Source organism: Gobio gobio (assembly GCF_949357685.1).
Source record: "Gobio gobio genome assembly, chromosome: 7".
NCBI classification, from domain to species: Eukaryota; Metazoa; Chordata; class Actinopteri; order Cypriniformes; family Gobionidae; genus Gobio; species Gobio gobio.
In genome coordinates, this window is record NC_137103.1 from 42,740,669 (window position 1) to 42,761,119 (window position 20,451).

The 20,451-nt window shown below is 39.8% G+C and overlaps 1 protein-coding gene across 1 annotated transcript in view; it reads right to left on the reverse strand.

The window, feature by feature from the left end:
- adcy5 (adenylate cyclase 5) overlaps window positions 1-20,451 on the reverse strand; it is a gene marked incomplete at its 5' end in the record, with an annotated part of 100,042 nt that overhangs the window by 18,390 nt on the left and 61,201 nt on the right. The window contains 6 exons of the mRNA XM_079822146.1: window positions 104-126; window positions 3,582-3,719; window positions 4,073-4,214; window positions 6,477-6,635; window positions 12,605-12,732; window positions 14,097-14,208. Coding sequence (XP_079678272.1) covers window positions 104-126; window positions 3,582-3,719; window positions 4,073-4,214; window positions 6,477-6,635; window positions 12,605-12,732; window positions 14,097-14,208 — 702 coding nt within the window. The remainder of the gene's footprint in view (window positions 1-103; window positions 127-3,581; window positions 3,720-4,072; window positions 4,215-6,476; window positions 6,636-12,604; window positions 12,733-14,096; window positions 14,209-20,451) is intronic.

Genomic DNA, 20,451 nt, shown 5'->3' on the forward strand with positions numbered 1-20,451 from the left:
TTTGAACAGTTGTGTATAGTGTATAACAAATTCCGTATTCATCTATTAATAAAATAATTAGCATGCAGGATTAGAGATAGGGAGATGTGTTCCATATACTCACTTGTCTTTAGGATCCTCAAATCCCTGCAACAAAATTGGAAGAGAAAATGCATTATACATCAACGCAGAATGAAAGAGCATTAGAATATCTGCATTTGTACAGTCAGCACAACAGTGTCCCCTTCTGGAAAGCTTCAACAAAACTAGGGCAAGAACACTTCATGATTATAGGGGTTGAGTGAATTCAAAAAGCAGATGAAAACTTTTTTTCCCTGGAAGATGTTTGGACCACATTCTTCTTTTCGTATTTGAGTATTAAAAATGATTTGCCAAAAACTCCATTCCAAAATGAGCCCCTACATTCCACACATAAATCTCTATTAACTTCTTATACTGTCATACAGCACATAACAGACTAGTGATTAACACATTTACAAGAGATAAAGAAAGAGAGGAGGGAGGGATTGGGGGATAAAATAAACATATAATAACTGCTGTGAGACTGAGGATTTAATATTACTGTATTGATATAACCAAACACATGTTGACTGACTTTGTGTATAAGCAAGCTGAGAGCTGATTCAGGTGGCTGGATTTGTGACCACAAGCTCTCTGTTTTGGGTTAAAAGTTAACATTCAGATCCCACTGAGAACAGCAGTAAACAGAGCTGGCTGATGAGGCATTGATTTGTCATGGTAGGACATGGGAAACATGGAGAGGACACCAAATAGGCTCATGATGCACATGTGCTTTAGCGATTGGTGTTTTGTCTTTTCCTTGGGGGGGTTTTAACTATGATTTCACACAAACATTAGAAGTTACAAAACTAAGTAAGCCACTGCCTACAAAGACAGATGCCATATAATGTGGAATGCTTTATACAAGCAGCAAAAGATACTCGACATTTCAAACCGTTCCATGTTTCTAAGCTAGAATTTGGCGTAAACAACATGGAAGCATGCCTTGTATCAACAGTTCAGGCTGGTGTAATAGTGTGGAGGATATTTGCTTGGCAGACTTTGGGACCCTTAGTACCAATTGAGCTTTTTTTTTAAATGCCACAGCCTGCCTGAGTGTTGTTGTGGGCCATGTCCATCCCTTTATGACCACAGTGTAACCCGTCTTCTGATGGCTACTTCCAGCAGGATAACGCGCCATACCACAAAGCTTAAATCATCTCAAACTGGTTTCTTGAACATGACAATGAGTTCACTACACTCAAATGGCCTCGACAGTTACCAGATCTCAATCCAGTAGAGCACCTTTGGGATGTGGTGGAACGAGAGATTCGCATCATGGATGTGCAGTCGACAAATCTGCAGCAACTGCGTAATGCTATCATGTCAATATGGACCAAAATCTCTGTTTCCAGCACCTTGTTGAATCTATGCCATGAAGAATTAAGGCAGTTCTGAAAGGGGTCCTAATAAAGTGGCCGGTGAGTGCCACTTATACTTATATAAGTAATGTATAAGTAATATAATTTAGTTTGGTTAAAAAAATGTTTTTATATGTAACCACAATTTATAGTTGTCTTCAAAACTGACTTTAAACATTTAAGCAAAAGCCTTTAGATAATATTTTATAGACCCTAAGAAACACAAATTAAGCCATCAAATGTGTCCAAACATATTTTAGTTTTGGCTGTGGTATTTGTATGGAAAATTGCATTGGTGACAACTGCTGAAACCCAGTAATATGAGAACCCCAATCTCTACAATAAGTGCTTTGAATAAAAGCATCTGCTAATTGACTACTTACTTAATATATATATATATATATATATTTTAAAACAGCAGATATGTGGGTCAAGGAACAGACTGAATTATTCCCATTAGATATCAAATGACTGTTTTAATGGTAATTTCTAACCACTAACCATTAAATTGGGAGCAAAAAGCATCTATGGGACAGGTTGTTAGATGGATAATAATAGTCAGTAAATTTATAGTCTCTGTAGACTGAGATGCACTCCCACACACAGGCCTCCATGTATTCACTCCACAGAGACTATGACCCAGTCAGTATGTTGATGTGTTACACCATTTGTTTCTCTCCTGGACTGAGCAACACCTTCTGGGCCAACACAAGTCTCTAGACAATACAACAGACAAAAAGAGGTGCTGTTGTTATTATGAAACAAATATTCTGCTCGTCAGAATACACTGCATGTTCATCTGCCTTCATCAATGCTCGCTGTTTATGTAGGCAGATGATATCTGGGAATAACATGCCAGCCTGAGCTTCGACAGGATATATCCGACAGGATTTATCTGTGCCACCATCATCACCAAATGCAATTGCAGAAATAATTACAAACAGCCCCCCCCCCCCCCCCCCCCATCTGCAGTTGGTTGGACAAACAGATATTCCAAAAGCAAAATCCACTGGTTTAGCCAATGTTGCTGGGTTATGCTGTTCAGGACGCTTAAAACCAAGGGGTTTACTGCTACCCTCTGCTGATAGATGTTGTAACTACACTGCTTATTTTTAAAACATTCAAAAGATGCTGCCTATCATTCAAAAGTTTGGGGTTGGTAAAGAAATAGTATTACATTATAAAATAACTGTTTTCTATTTGAATACATTTTAAAATATAATCTATTCCTGTGAAACGAAGCTGAATTTTCAGCAGCCGTCACATGATCCTTCAGAAATCATTCTAATATGCTGATTTGCTGCTCAAGAAACATTATTCATGTTCAAAACAGTTGTGTTGTTTAATATTTTTGTGCAAATCGTGATACAATCGTGATGAGCCTGATTTCTCCCAAGGTTTTTTTCTCCATTCTGGAGAAAAAAAATGTATTTTTAAAAGAAAAATCTTACTGAGCCCAAACTTTTGAAAGTGTTTTTCGTGATGGTATTAGTAGATATTTTACTAGAGCCCGAATGATTGGCTCAAAACTGATGTGATGTTTAAATCATAAACTTGAACTGGAAAAAAAAAACCTTTTAGACAACTATTTTAATAATGGAAACGTATTCCTGTTGGGTTTTATTTGACAACTCAATTTGAAGTGTGTCTGTCATAGAGAGAATAAGTTAGGCTGGATTTCTGTTTCTTCTTACTATGTTAACCAAGATGAGAAGGAACAGGTGATTCAGACAAAAAAAAAAAAAAGGATATTCCCATGGAGCGCACAGGAACTAATTGCTGGTTCCACTTTGCCTGATTAAATCCCTCAGGGCGGTATGTGAGGCAGTCCAGCTTTATTTAATTAGAGTGCTGTTCCCTTCGGGTTCCACAGCCGGGGAAGAGCGAAGAACTGAATGAAAGAACTGGGACTGCACAAAGGGCAGAAGGCCCTTTACATGTGGCCCTAAAGCAATGTCCTTGGGATTGTTTTGGCTTAGTTAACACATGGTACAAAAAAAGCCTCCCCTGTCAAAGGCCTTATCCTCCAACAGAGGCAGTAATGGGTTTTAGACATGGCAATTAGAGTAAATGTAAACCAACTGTTTTTCAGTACTCAGATAATGTTCTCATCCTACAAGGGTGGTTAATGCAGCCCTTTCAAAAGTGTAGCTTCCTCACCATCCTCTTCATCTCCTTGGAAACCTGATTGCCACCCAGGTGATTGTAGAAGGGCCGGTCGGTCCAGTGAGTGCTATTATGAGTGACCGAGTTGGTACGTTGCCGGTTCATCTTAGCAATCATGGCCTTTTCTTCTTTCTGTGAAGGGAAATATAAAACCGGGGCAGTATTACGGTCCATGCTTTTAATGTCATAGTCATTAACTAGCTTGTTTTTTGACGTCACATTTCCCTGAATTTATCTACACAGCTCATTTGCATTCATCTACTGCCCTGCATCATGTGAGTCATGCTATTGTTGAGCACTAGGTGTTTCTGCTTTAAAAGGATGTGCATATTAACAGAGAATCACAGCTTGTCGAACCCACATGTTTTTAATGTGCGATTCGAAATACACAAGAGCCGGGACACTTTAAAATGTCTTAAAGACCTGAATTTATTATAAAATTGAACGGATGCAATTAGCTGATCAGGACAAATAAAAGGTCTCACCCGCTTCTGACTGCAGCCCACAATGAGGTAGGTTTCAATGTTGTGCTTCTTGAGATAGACGTTTCTTTCTCCACCAAATCCAGGTTCCACATCATAATCCCCATTCAGGTAGTTCAGGGTGGCCTTGGTGATATGGATACGCCTGAAATGATAAAAACAACTTTAATAAAAACTACTTTGGCATAATGTGGACAGGGAGTTGCCCTGAACTCAATCAAAAGCAGCACATTTGGATTCGGAATGGAATACTGAGAATGTACCAACAGTATCTAGATGCAGAACTGCAGCACCAGCAGATTCAGAACAGCAGCCACAGAACGGAAGAGATCAGACAGTCTTAATAGAGTTGCTCTATTTACTGCATACACATAATTTACTTTTATTAGATATGAGCTATTTTCACATGGATTTTTATTGGATTGATATCTACAATATTTAAATGAAAAAAAATTATTATTATTATTATTATTAAGCAAACAAAGCGATACACACACAAAAAAATAAAAATAAAAAAACCTGGAAAATGCAAATACCAGACAAATAAGCTAGCTTACGAAACACAAGAATGCATAATACAAAAAGAAAAAGCAATATAGATGAACATACATAGTACATACATATACACATATACAAACACATATATATATGTATGCATGTTCATATATACATACACACCGATCATAACATTATGACCGCTGACAGGTGAAGTGAATAACACTGATTATCTCTTCATCATGGCACCTGTTAGTGGGTGGGCTATATTAGGCAGCAAGCGAACATTTTGTCCTCAAAGTTGATGTGTTAGAAGCAGGAAAAATGGGCAAGTGTAAGGATTTGAGCGAGTTTGACAAGGGCCAAATTGTGATGGCTAGACGACCAAAACTGCAACTCTTTCCCAATCCCCTATCAAAAGTGGTCCAAGGAAAGAACAATGGTGAACCGGCGACAGGCTCATGGGCGGTCATGGCTCATTGATACACGTGGGGAGCGAAGGCTGGCTTTTACATCACGAGGATGGCCGGGTACATGTGCGTCGCTTACCTGGGGAACACATGGCACCAGGATGCATTATGGAAAGAAGGCAAGTCGGCGGAGGCACAGTGATGCTTTGGACAATGTTCTGCTGGGAAACTTTGGGTCCTGACATCCATGTGGATGTTACTTTGACACATACCACCTACCTAACCATTGTTGCAGACCATGTACACCCTTTCATGGAAACGGTATTCCCTGCTGGCTGTGGCCTCTTTCAGCAGGATAATGAGTCCTACCACAAAGCAAAAATGGTTTGAGACAACAACGAGTTTGAGGTGTTGGCCTCCAAATCCAATTGAGCATCTGTGGGATGTGCTGAACAAACAAGTCCAAACAATGGAGGTCCAAGCCTCGACGGGTCAGGGCTGTTTTGGCAGCAAAAGGGGGACCAACACAATATTAGGTCATAATGTTATGCCTGATCGATATATATTTATATGAAGTTAAAATTTTTCTCTCATAAGATCATGCAGTATGAACAACAAACTATTGTTTGTACTAGGCATTAACGTGATCTTAAAATAATGCTGCATGATATCTTATGCATATACAAATTGAAAAGAGACCTTATTTAAAACTATTGTCATTAAATACTGTATATATCGATTCAATCAAAATCCATGTGAAAATAGCTCATATCTAATAAAAGAAAATGACAGGTAATTATTCAACTCTATTACAACTCTATTAAGACTGTATGATCTCCACCCCTCACTTCTGTTCTGTGGCTGCTGTTCTGCAGCTGGATATATCTCATGTACTGCCTGTGCCTTGCATTTTTTATAGTGTGTGAAACAGAAAACATTATGAAGCACTTTCTATTTTGAAAAATAAAACATTTATTTTCATCATTAAAAAAAAGAAATGTTGGGATGATATTCTATTTCCATTGCGATGAAAAGAAAGATCAAGTCAAGTACATAGATTGTGGGAGAATGATGCATAATATTATAGTACATCTTACAATACCTGTTCAATTTTTTTAATATAATTATATAATTTGTCATTTATTTTATATATATATATAAATATACAATTTTTCTCTATTTTGTGTTGGTTTATTTTTAGAAAATTGCACAATCACACATATTATGATTTAAAGTATATTTAGACATTTTGATAGTAGTAGTAGTAATTCAGTCAGGAATTAGATTCATACAGAAATACTATACACAGTATACATACTACAGAAAGCAGTATGCTAGCAATTTATTCCGTACAAAACTATGGTGAAGAAAGATAACTGGAGAGACATGTCTGAACATATCTTGTGTTAATGAAAAAAATTCAGATTGTAAAAGTGAAGAGACTAAGGGAATTCAGGTGAGAAAACATGGCCAGAAAAAAAATCCAAAGTTCATGAACCCACCCTGCTTCGCCCCCAGCTTCCATGTGATTGGCCAAGGTGACATCGTTGGACCAGACATCAAACTGCCACTTCCTTAATCCCAGCACCCCGCAGTGGACACGCCCGCTGTGTATACCCACACGCATGTTGACGTTGACACCAGTGACTTCCCTCACCAACCTGGAGCACAAAGACAAAAAAACGTAGATACACCTGCTGTTCATTTTGTAATTCATATATATTTATACCATGCATCAACAATATGCTAAATTTGAACTCTGAAGGTGATATCAAACTTCTAGTATTACAAGAAAAAACTTTGAAAACTGTTTACATGTTGAAGCATGTGGGGAGAACCACATAAGATAAGTGTCACTTTTTTAAGTTGTCCTCTAGTAAAGGAGACAAATGTAAAACTACTAAACCTGGTGTCAGCAATAAACTTAAATGAAAAGAAAGCATCTTAATAGAAATAAAGATATCTCAAAAGAAAGTGTTTAGGGGAATCTGTGAAAGGATTACTTATTCAAAATATGTATATATTCAGTGAGGAAAATAAGTATTTGAACACCCTGCTATTTTGCAAGTTCTCCCACTTAGAAATCATGGAGGGGTCTGAAATTGTCATCGTAGGTGCATGTCCACTGTGAGAGACATAATCTAAAAAAAAAAAATCCAGAAATCCCAATGTATGATTTTTTAACTATTTATTTGTATGCAGTGTCGGGCACGTTACTTTAAAAAAGTAATTATTTATAGTTACTAGTTACTTCTTACAAATAGTAACTGAGTTAGTAACTGAGTTACATCATTATAAAAGTAACTAATTACCAAGGAAAGTAATTACTGCGTGACTTTTTTTTTTTTTTTTTTCAAATGTTCAAATATGTCAAATAACTTGGATGCCCCCAATATTAAATATGTTAAATGAATGAATTGGACACTAAATAGAATATATTATTATAATAAAACATTGTACATTAATGTACACTATTGTAATGTTGCTGTGGGACAATGTGAGAGACACCTGTCAAATTCAATACATTATTGTAAATATTTTCAGTAGACCTACTATAGTGTAAATATTGTGTAAATATTATCAGTACTACTCCTTTGATAGTGGAGCTCATGTTATCACCTGGGTTTTTAGCCACTAATGTTGTGGCTGTGATGATGTGAGGCGCTTCATTAGATTATAATTACTTGCCACCGACGTGGAGAGACTCTTTCTTCCTGGGCATAAGTTACACGTTACATAAACATTCTTACCTTTCACCTCAACGAGAGAAAAGTAGCGCGTATACTTCCAGTTAGCGAAAGCTACCTTTGAAGTCGTTGGACTTGCCATCGCTCTGACTCCTCCTGGTCGTGTGTGACTTTGCATATGCATATGCGTGTGTGTGTGTGTGTGTGAACTCAACCTAACAACCTCAACCTTGTCTCCCACCCACCAATTATCATCAGTTATGTTTACCACCCCACCCACCCCCCAACACGCATGGCATGCACGCCCGCACGCATACACACACACACACACACACACACACACACACGTTGCAGGTCCAACTGACAGAGAGCCTGTTCGGATGAAAACCGCTTCAGTGAGCTCAATTATAGTAACGCCGCATTTTTTTCTCAGTAATGCTAACGGTGTTGTAACGGGAGAAACAGTCATTTGTTTGATTACTCGTTACTGAAAATAATTATTCCGTTAGTAACGCCGTTTATCTATAACGCCGTTATTCCCATCACTGTTTGTATGATACAGCTGCAAATAAGTATTTGAACACCTGTCTATCAGCTAGAATTCTGACCCTCAAAGACCTGTTAGTCTGCCTTTAAAATGTCCACCTCCACTCCATTTATTATCCTAAATTAGATGCACCTGTTTGAGGTCGTTAGCTGCATAAAGACACCTGTCCACCCCATACAATCATTAAGAATCCAACTACTAACATGGCCAAGACCAAAGAGCTGTCCAAAGACACTAGAGACAAAATTGTACACCTCCACAAGGCTGGAAAGGGCTACGGGGAAATTGCCAAGCAGCTTGGTGAAAAAAGGTCCACTGTTGGAGCAATCATTCGAAAATGGAAGCTAAACATGACTGTCAATCTCCCTCGGACTGGGGCTCCATGCAAGATCTCACCTCGTGGGGTCTCAATGATCCTAAGAAAGGTGAGAAATCAGCCCAGAACTACACGGGAGGAGCTGGTCAATGACCTGAAAAGAGCTGGGACCACCGTTTCCAAGGTTACTGTTGGTAATACACTAAGACGTCATGGTTTGAAATCATGCATGGCACGGAAGGTTCCCCTGCTTAAACCAGCACATGTCCAGGCCCGTCTTAAGTTTGCCAATGACCATTTGGACGATCCAGGGGAGTCATGGGAGAAAGTCATGTGGTCAGATGAGACCAAAATAGAACTTTTTGGTCATAATTCCACTAAACGTGTTTGGAGGAAGAAGAATGATGAGTACCATCCCAAGAACACCATCTCTACTGTGAAGCATGGGGGTGGTAGCATCATGCTTTGGGGGTGTTTTTCTGCACATGGGACAGGGCGACTGCACTGTATTAAGGAGAGGATGACCGGGGCCATGTATTGCGAGATTTTGGGGAACAACCTCCTTCCCTCAGTTAGAGCATTGAAGATGGCTCGAGGCTGGGTCTTCCAACATGACAATGACCCGAAGCACACAGCCAGGATAACCAAGGAGTGGCTCTGTAAGAAGCATTTCAAGGTTCTGGCGTGGCCTAGCCAGTCTCCAGACCTAAACCCAATAGAGAATCTTTGGAGGGAGCTCAAACTCTGTGTTTCTCAGCGACAGGCCAGAAACCTGACTGATCTAGAGAAGATCTGTGTGGAGGAGTGGGCCAAAATCCCTCCTGCAGTGTGTGCAAACCTGGTGAAAAACTACAGGAAACGTTTGACCTCTGTAATTGCAAACAAAGGCTACTGTACCAAATATTAACATTGATTTTCTCAGGTGTTCAAATACTTATTTGCAGCTGTATCATGCAAATAAATAGTTAAAAAATCATACATTGTGATTTCTGGATTTTTTTTTTTTAGATTATGTCTCTCACAGTGGACATGCACCTACGATGACAATTTCAGACCCCTCCATGATTTCTAAGTGGGAGAACTTGCAAAATAGCAGGGTGTTCAAATACTTATTTTCCTCACTGTATATAGCTTTTGAGTATAAGTTATAAGTGGGCAAAATTGTGATAATTTTCCTTGAATGGTGGGTTTCTCTTTGCTAGCTTTCCCTTTTTTAATGTGACCAATTAACCAGTCTTTCCTACATTTTGACCCTGGCACACTTTATCCCACAACTACCATCTTAATATATGACATAATTCATAACCTTACCCATCGACATCCTCTCACTTTATACCTTTATGAAAAAGTCCTAAGGTGGTTTAGCACTCCCTGAAATGCACCTTTCCACTCAGCACATCAACAAGTTAACACAGCACATTCTGATCCCGACATCACACAGCAAACAAGCCATCAAACTTCTTTGAACATTGAGGGCGACAGGCAAGTCTGCGGAAAATAGACTCGTCCTGTGATGGGGCGCTGGGGCGGCTGGCTGCAGCTCAGAGAAACACAGACACGTGCTCATTGGAGCAGAAAGCCAGTCACCGCCATTCCTGCTTTAACAAACAACTGCTCAGAGAGACTGAACATTAGAGAAGTCAGGCCTGTGGACACGTCCACACACACGCAAGACAAATAACTTGGAAACAACTCAATTAAGAGATGACTGACCTGACTATTTAGAAGGACAGACCCACAGAGGGTAATTCAAAGTTTCTAGAAAAAAACCTAATGCTTATAACAATTTAGTCACGATTAGTAAGGCAGGTAAATAAGATTAAGTGTTCTCTCTCAGCTCAGCCTTTCCGTGAACCTTGATACGGTCCACTAATAGCCGCACTTTCTATGAACTGGGAACAAAATAGGGCCTCAAACTCCTAAACAGCATTTTTTTCCTTTTTCAATAGTTAGTCAGAGAAAAGATGCACTTAATCTTGAGAAGGTATTGATCAATGAACATTTCAAAGGAATTCAAACAAAATTTTATATGAGCTGATTTATTTATTTTTTGCAAATTTGTAACCCTGTTATCAAAATGTCTAAATACGGTTAAAAATATAATGAAAATATTTTTTATGAAATTGGAGAAATTTCGATCCCTCCATTGACAGTCTACGCAACTACCACTTTGATGCATCAAGAGATCGTAAAACTAATTCATATTATGAATTGAGCGGTTTAGTCAACATTTTATAAAGAGACTGGATGAATGTTTGAAAGCGTTTCACATATATACATTGATTAGCAAACATAAACCGAACCTGTTTGATGCATGAGAACAAACCTCATTGGTTCTTGCAGAGGCTCAAACGTGCTGCGTAACACACGAGAATGAACCTCATTGGTTCTTGTGGAAGCTAAAATATATATGGATTCGTTTTACGATCTCTTTATGAACTTTTTGAAGCGTCAAAGTGGCAGTTGTGTGGACTGTCAATGGAGGAACAGAAAGCTCTCAGATTTCATTAAAATATCTTTATTTATGTTTTCAGAAGATGAACAAAAGTCTTACAGGTTTGGAATGACATGAAGGTGAGTAAATGATGACAGAATTTTTCATTTTTTGGGTAAACTATCCCTTTAAAGGGGTCATGAATTGAGAAATCAACTTTCCCTTGAGATTTTGACATATAAAAGGTCATGGTAATATAAGAATATCCTGTAAGTTTCAGAGCTGAAAACTTCCTTGTTAGTCAAAGAAAAGCTTTTATTGACACCAGGACCAGCAAAAGATCGATCTCATAATGTGCCAGGCTATGACGTCAGAGTGTAGTGAAGCACCGCCTCAACAGAAGAAGAGGAATGCCTGATTCTGTAGCCCCGCCCACCGACTCGTGCCACTAACATGACATAGGCCTACATAGAGCTAAACCGCATCGAATTTCTAAACATACCGCATAAGCTTAATTCGGATTCCAATATTATGAATGCATAGATGAACTTTATTTTTAATTAATATCCAGCTCACGTGGGGAAGACTTTGCGCGTTTGTTCTGATCACGGATTCGTTTGTAAACAAGTGACTTGATTGAATGAACCAACACACTAATGTGAGTAAAACATGTTTTTTATACTGTATGTGACAGTATTGCATTGTTACAGATCGTTTTCTATTGATTATGTGTACGCGTATAACTTAACATACCATAGCACGCTGTCACAGGCTGGAGAATCCTTTATTTGTGGTTCTTGATGTGCGTTGTTCACTCTCTTGACTTGATATTTGAAGGAAAAATACAATCACGGCAGTTTTGATCATGCAGTCTGCAACGTACTTGGCGCCCGTGTGTGTGTGATGCACAGTTCACGCTTATATCCTCCGATCGGGCGGGCCAAGTAATACAAAAATAACATTCCAATCAATCGCGGGTGGATGAGAGATAAATCATTGTGTTTGTTTGATAAAGACGTTTTGCGAACCCTGTGGGACGAATTATTCCGGTTGCCGTTTTCCAACATGCTTCAAAACAATCCCTCACGGTGTACTCGTGGGGCGTCAAAGCTCATTAAATATGCAAATCTTATCCAATCATAGCCGTGGGCATTTACTTCCAAGTCTTCAGTGCGGCACGCCCATAAAATCCGAGCGTGCAGGAGAGAGCCTCAAAACCAGGGCAGAAAATAGCCTATTACTTATTCGTTATGATGTTTTTGAATGTAAAAACCACGCGAACGTCAGAAGTTGACCTCAGACAAAAGTACAACAAAATAAAAAAAAGCCATTTCATGACACCTTTAATGTTCTGACCACAATACATTCCATAGGCCAGGTCATGATTCACCATAGCGTCTTTCCTTTGAATATCCCAGCTGACGTACATTTTAAGAGAGAAAACTAAACTATTATTCTATTATAATGAATTATGATAATAAATGAGAGATTTGTATGGGACATCAAAGTGTATCTATATTTATGGAAAGTGCCAGGTCCTGCTTCACCATAGCGTCTTCTTTGTATCTCCCGGGAGGCATTTAAAACAAGACACAAAAGCCTTGCTGTTCCTGTCTGATGAACAGAAGCAACACTGTAATACTCACGAGATTGCTTCGATCATGTCCACACCCATCTCCACGCAGCAGTGCGCATGGTCGGCACGGGCCTCGGGCAGCCCTGACACGCAGTAGTAGCAGTCGCCCAGGATCTTAATCCGCAGACAGTGATTCTCCTGCAGACACACAGAAAATGACCAAACAGTGAAACAAAGATCGGTAATGTTTATGGTGTAAACAGGATCAACGATGAGTCCTACAATACAATTCTGCTGTTTGAGCTGCTGTAGTTCAGCATCTTTGCGTTCGTTTCTATAAAACCTTTCACTCAAAGGTGAAATAATTTAATAGTCGCCATTAGGGTGTGATACTGGATATCTCATACAGGGAGTGTTACATATATAGCCTTTCCCCCATTAAAACCCCTTCACATACCGCACATGGTTTTTCCTTTTAAGGGTGTGGATTTTCATAGGGATTTATTTGATTTATGAAGACAAAACAAACTCAAAACCCCAAATGGCTGTTCCAAAATGGCTTCCAAAAAGGTCAGATTTTAATCTGGGTCTACAGTGTATTTTTTATGTAGTAAATTTGGCATCCCACTTTCATGGTTTCAAAAATCCAACCCAATTTGTCCAGATATTTTGTTTGGAAAAACGTGTAGTTGCAACAGACAGCTCAAAAAAGGTTTTTTAAAGTTCAAATTCTGTCATTATTTGTTAATCAAAGTATGATAAGATTAAATAGAGTAATATAGCATATATGATACTTTTATGGTGTTTTTGCATGCTTTTTGAAGCTTGAAACCTCCAGTAATGCATTGTAATTGCATGAAAAAGAACAAGAACGTTCTTCAAACATTGGAAGGAAGAAAGAAAGTCTTGGTTTGAAACAACGTAAGGTTGAATAAATGATAAAATAAATGTCATTTTTGAGATAACTATACATTGTTATTGGAGTACTATAGGTATCTTAGTTAGTGAGTCATCAAACAGTGGAGAGCAGAAGAGAAAGCCTTGGGCTGGGCACAGGACTCGCGGCAGCAGGCCCGGGTCTTATGACAGCCACCTGAATGTCACCCCAGCGCATGCCTTGATTTAACCCGTAGCCTGTACAACACCTCTATTGTTGATCATCAGGCCGATGTGCGCGTGCATACTTTTTTGTGTCTTTGCTCAAAGGTTTTGGGAAGTGTGCAAACATCTGAACAGCCACCAGATGGTTTCCACTTTGAGCGATATCTCTCTGCAGCAGCAGAGAATACGTGCATGGCAACTTGGCTGCGATGAGTCACCACCACTGGTGGAGATAATGAGGAGATAGTTAGGCTGGAAAACAGCGGGAAGCTCAGTGTGCGAAGCATGATCGCAAACACTCATCTGACAGGAGGGAGGGCCTGTCTATCCCAGTCAGCTGTGTGAGTGGGATGCAAGCGGAATTAATATGATTGCATCGCAGTTTGCCACCGTGTTTTGCTAAAAAAACAAAAAAAAGAAGCTGTTTGGTGGAGGGCGTGGGCTGTTCTATGGACACTTACGGCGGCTAGTTTGTCAAATCGTGCGAAGAGCTCGTTGAGGGTCATCACTAACTCCTGGGCAGTACACTGGGAAGCCAAACTGGTGAAGCCCTCAATGTCAGCAAAGAGGATACTGCGGAGAGAGAGAGAGAAATATTAAACATGGTTGGAGGTTTAGTCAGCAATAGGCACTTTTATATCTTTTCATGTGTTCGTTTTTATGAAAACTAACAGATTTCAGGGATTTTTTTCATGAATATGCAAATTAGCCCCGTCTCCACTCACACTTTACAGTAGTAAATGCTGCACAATGGCAAGTGGAAAAACTGGGTTAATTCAGCCATACACTGATTCAGAAGAAGTGGAAGAGTGAATTATACAGGCTCGTCTACAAGTCGATGTATCTGAATGGTAATGAGTTTTATGTAATCGCTCTCTACAACCTCGGACACATAGCAGTAATTCATATGATTGCTTGACTACGTTATCAAACAGCTAATAATGTGTTGCTAATGTTACACAAACCATGGCTGTGTCTCATTTCGAAGGCTGCGTCCTCCTTCGAATGCACCCTTCTTTCACAGGATTTTGGAGGGTACATGAGGTGTATCCTTTGCTGCTGCAGCTAACCTAATAAGTCTTTGCATCGCCCTTAATAACAGTGATATTTTTTTTATATTATTTGAAAAAATGGCAGCGCCGGCAGATATACATGCAAGCAAAGATGTCGTGCTTAAATGTAAGTAGTGTCACGCTTGTTTTTGCTTTTTAAGTTGTATTAGCTCAATAGATAGTTGTGGTAAACAGAACTACAAGTGTTATTTTATAGATTACAAGTGTTCAGTGATTTTTAAACGTTTAGAACAGTACTTTGCTGGCAAGGCAAGAAACATTTTATTTCTTGTTAACTGTAGAAATTGATAAATATATATACATTTTCATTTAACTGGTGTGAGCGCACCCACACTGTGAACATGTTGGCATAGCAACATGATTCTTCCCGTTTCCTTTTCGCCTGTGTGTCCTATGAAGGACGTCTTGTTTAATTCTGATTAAGGACACTTCGTATACTGCATCCTTCACAGGATGTGTCCTCCGGAGGACGCAGCCTTCTAAATTTAAATGAAATGAGACACAGCTCCATGTTCCAGATCGCCATCTCAAAGTCAGACAACACAGTCGCTTAGCTGAGAGCGGCCTCACTTTCTCTCACACATGCGCACTCAACATAAGAGAAAAAGAGAGGCTTACACACAGAAGTGACACGTTAATGCAGGTCTCGACAGGACTGCCCGATGGACAAGAGTTGACAGAACAGCCAGTGCTGCATCATCATGAAAGTTTATCATTTCCACATGTTTTTTAGCATTGCCAATCTAAACATTCAAGCGCAAGAAGACACGAAAGATAACATGCGTTTCTCTGAAAGAAATCCTAGATCTTTCAAGTCTTCTTGCGCTTGAATGGAACACAATATTATGTCAAAATGTTTGTCTTGGCGAGTATCCTAGTAAACATGGTCGGTTATGTCTTAAGCGATATAAGCAATATATGCATGTATACACTGTCATTGTGGATGAAGGCATTTGCCAAATAAATAAACCCAATGAAAAAACATTAATCATCTCAGGCTCTCATCCCCACATCAGTGCAGTGCACAATCACCTATATTACACGGTTGCCACGGTTACCTGGCTGACAATTGAAACCCTCGCCCACAGCTATTCATTTCAATTGACCATTTGCGAGGCAGACTTTACATAGATACAATATGAGCTAACTAATGTGATCCCAGCGTCACAGCTCCATTACCATGCCAATGGCACAGCAGACAGGTTCGTTTGGGAGTGAGCACTCTTTATAGCAATAGATGACAATCACATTAAGAGAATGTTGGGCCTACAGAGACAAGAAAGTGAATAAAGCACGATATTCCCCTGTGGGAGCCGGTAACAGATATGGCTCATCATTGTGCACCTTGAATGAAAGACAAAACAAAAGCTTGTGGGCTGTAATGACTTTTCCTATTCAATATTCATCTACAGAGCTTTTACCAAATGCTGAAATGCTGACATTGATCTAGCTTTATTTCAAACAGCTCTGGGCAGGTCTGACACTCAAGCTATAGCGTGAGAGTAGGGAGACAGTGAGGTTTGACTGAAGACCAGGATCCAGGTGAGCGGGACCCCTCCGTTCAGACTCAATATCAAAGACGATTTCCAGGAATGTTTAAAAAGGCAGAAGGCAGGCTGTTCTCGAACAACAAACTCATCTCATGTGATGGTTGTCACTCCCTTTTTCGAGGCACACAGGGGGCATTGGTTCACTGAAAAAAAGCCTGCTTAATGACTTTCATTCAATCAATCTTTGACTGTGAACTTTGACACTGCAGACCTTCCACATATTTTCCAAAAAAGACCCTTCAACCCTCAATTGAATGCTTAGATGTTTCAAATTCAGCTAAAGTAGCAGCTTAACCATCTTAAACCAGCTGATTCAAACAGGTTTTTTAAACATTTGTTGACCCTAAAGAAAATAAAAAACTGAAAGAGGCATTGCAATTTATTTGTAAATTGAATACGGAAGGTGGTGTGGTGGAAGCTAGATATTTTACTGTATAAAATATTTTAAATATGGATATTTTTCTTACACAAACCCATCGATTTGCTTCAGAAGGCCTTTATTAACCCCCAGGAGCCATGTGGATTACTTTTATAATGGATGGATGCACTTTTTTGGGTTTCAAATTTTGGGCTCCCATTCACTGCCATTATTAAGCTTGGATTAACCAGGACATTTTTTAATATAACTCCAATTGTATTCGTCTGAAAGAAGAATGCCATATAGGATGGCTTGAGGTGAGTAAATTATGGGGTAATTTTCAATTTTTTCAGTTTTTAACACTGGACCAGCTCTATACCCTTTCCAGGGTGCTGGAGGGTTCATTGGAGTTTGCCCAACCAATCCACATGTGTTTTTTGGATTTGGAGAAGGCATTCGACTGTGTTCCTCATGGCGTCCTGTGGAGGGTGCTCTGGGAGTATGGGGTCCGGGGCCCCCTGCTTAGGGCTGTTCGGTCCCTGTACGACCGGAGCAGGAGCTTGGTCTGCATTGCCGGCAGTAAGTCAGACTTGTTCCCGGTGCACGTTGGACTCCGGCAGGGCTGCCCTTTGTCACCGGTTCTGTTCATAATTTTTATGGACAGAATTTCTAGGCACAGCCAAGGGCCAGAGAGTGTCCGGTTTGGGGACCACGCCATTTCGTCGCTGCTTTTTGCGGATGATGTTGTCGTGTTGGCCTCCTCAGACCAGGACCTTCAGTGTGCACTGGGACGGTTTGCAGCCGAGTGTGAAGCGGCTGGGATGAGAATCAGCACCTCCAAGTATGAGGCCATGGTTCTCAGTCGGAAAAGGGTGGCTTGCCCTCTTCAGGTTGGTGGAGAGTTCCTGCCTCAAGTGAAGGAGTTTAGGTATCTTGGGGTCTTGTTCACGAGTGAGGGAAGGATGGAACGGGAGATTTACAGACGGATCGGTGCAGCTTCTGCAGTAATGCGGTCGATGTACCAGTCTGTCATGGTAAAGAAGGAACTGAGCTGTAAGGCGAAGATCTCGATTTACCGGTCCATCTACGTTCCTACTCTCACCTATGGTCATGAGCTGTGGGTCATGACCGAAAGGACAAGATCCCATATTAAAGTGGCCGAAATGAGCTTTCTACGCAGGGTGGCTGGGAGCTCCCTTCGAGATAGGGTGAGAAGCTCGGTCACTCGGGAGGAGCTCAGAGTAGAGCCGTTGCTCCTCCACATCGAGAGGAGTCAGCTGAGGTGGCTCGGGCATCTATTTCGGATGCCTCCAGGACGCCTTCCCAGGGAGGTGTTCTGGGCACGTCCCACCGGGAGGAGGCCCAGGGGAAGACCTAGGACACGCTGGAGGGATTATGTCTCCCGGCTGGCCTGGGAACGCCTCGGGGTTCCCCCGGAAGAGCTGGAGAAAGTGGCTAGGGAGAGGAAAGTCTGGGCGTCTCTGCTTAGACTGTTGCCCCCGCGACCCGGCCCCGGATAAGCGGAAGATGATGGATGGATGGAATTTTCTATTTTATCCCTGTAAGTATGAGCAATAGTAAGCAAGAGTGTATTTCAGACCTCTCACTCACTTTCTAGTGGTACAAATTTTCAAATTGATTTTGTTTGCCGGATTTAATTATTCAAATTAGATTATTTGAACTATTGGAATTGATTTGTGTCCCTTAACATGCCGCTGTCGGTTATATGTTACGATTTAATGCACAAAAGGGGGGAAAAAAAGAAAAAAAAACTTGCTACATTTAGCCCACTTCCTACTCTATGATGTCAATATACCATAATGAATTATTGATGCCACTTCTTCATAGTAAATCAAGTGTACAAAGAGCATCGTGAAATTGTATCCGATAATTAGATACTGAAAGCTGTCTGAAAGCTGACAAAGATGAAGCACAGGAATATCTTATTACAAGAGCCAAGCAAAAACAACCAAGCAAAAGCATCACACAATTGTACATTGAATTGAATTGAGCTGAAGTGAATTGAATCAACTTTACTGGTCAAGTATGCATAAGCATACAAGGAATTTGTCGTCGATACACAAGTCTCTTAGGAGCTGTCCTAACAAAAACAAGAACTTTGACTGTTTGGACATAAGTGTAATCATAATAAAAGCCTTTGTAAACTGATATTGCTATGGTTTCTCCTATACCTTTTTGTTTACTGGAAGTTGCAAAGAACTTGTCATAAGCACAAATTAGTAATTGAAGGAAGAGTCATGCGGCTTTGCAGTATGTGACTTTTGAAAAAGTTGCCTCGATATGTGCAATTTATCATAGGAGACATTCATAAGTAGATAAGCATGATAACTAAAAATAAACACATTAGAAATACATTTGAACTGATACCAGATTAGTTATGGCAGATTGAAATGAATAACCTAGTTCATCCAAAAATTAAGATTTTGTTATTTACTCATGTCAGGAAGTTTTCAAAATATCCTCTTTTAGAGTGTGTAAATGATAAACAATTTTCATTCTCGGATAAACTAACTATAAAAAAATTAAATAAATAATATATAAATAATTTCATATTTTATTACGTAACAAAGCATACAGGTTTGTAACTGCATGAGGATGAGAAAATATTAAGAATTATAATTTTGGGTTAACTATTCCTTTAAAAATCCACAGACAACTAACAGCACAAAAACACAGAGTCTACATCCAATCCTTCCCTTATACAATATAGCATGCTGAAACCCTTATATTAGGTCACAGATCAAAGGTTTTCATATAGCTGACGAATCTATTAGTTGCTATATATAAAAACTCCAAATAAAAGGCCTCCCCTGGGTGGGTGGATTAAGGTTAGTTGACTCTGAAAGTCGACAGAGTGCAGTGCTCTCTGAAGGCAGGAGCGTCGGGGCTGCTGCGAGCATCTCAGACGGATCTTTAAACCTCATTTAATCGTTAACACGGAGGTGACTCATCAGCTCCCTGCAGCCTGGACCAAAAATGTCGCTGCAGTGTGGCACAATGGCAGGACGGCTTTTTAAAGAGAATCCAAACACATTACGGCCTCTGGAGTATTTCTGCTGTCTATTACGAACACACTCTGGGTCCTTTATTAGGAGCTGGTAATCCAGGGCTTCTAGTGTGTAAACATAAGGCAAAGTATTCAATCAAATCCAGTGCACACCCTAAAAGAAAGACTGCCTAGACTGACAGCTTTCTGGATTCACATACATTTGTATATATAAGATTTTTTTTATTATTATTGCCAATGTGTGAACAGCTTTTAACGAAACTAAAAAACAAAACCTAGGTTGTTATCTATGAAAGCATGTAAACTGATGTGAAGGATGTTTTTGGTGGGAAAAACAAAAGGACGTGACGTTTACGTGCATTGAGAGCCTTTCTTTCCTTCTACACTCTAAAAAAAAAAAAAGGTTCTATATGGCACCAAAAATGGTTCTTCGTCATAACCATAGAGGCACCACTTTTGGTGCTATACAGCACCATATCTTAACATGTTCTGTATACGGTAGCGGTGCTACTGTATATAGCACCTTAGTCAAAGAACCGATGAAGAACCTCTGAAGAACCGCTGAAGCACCAAAATTGGTGCTATATAGCACTTAAAAAGGTTCCCCTATGATTACGAGCCAAGAACCATTTTTGGTGCCATATAGAACCTTTTTTTTTTAGAGTGTATGATGCATGAAATGAATGCTTATGTTAAGGATAATGACGAAAGAGCTATTCTGTACGGTGTCACGCAAAGAAAAGCGATTAATTCAAACCATCAAATCAAACTATTATAATGGTGTCATTTTAATTACCTCATCTGTCG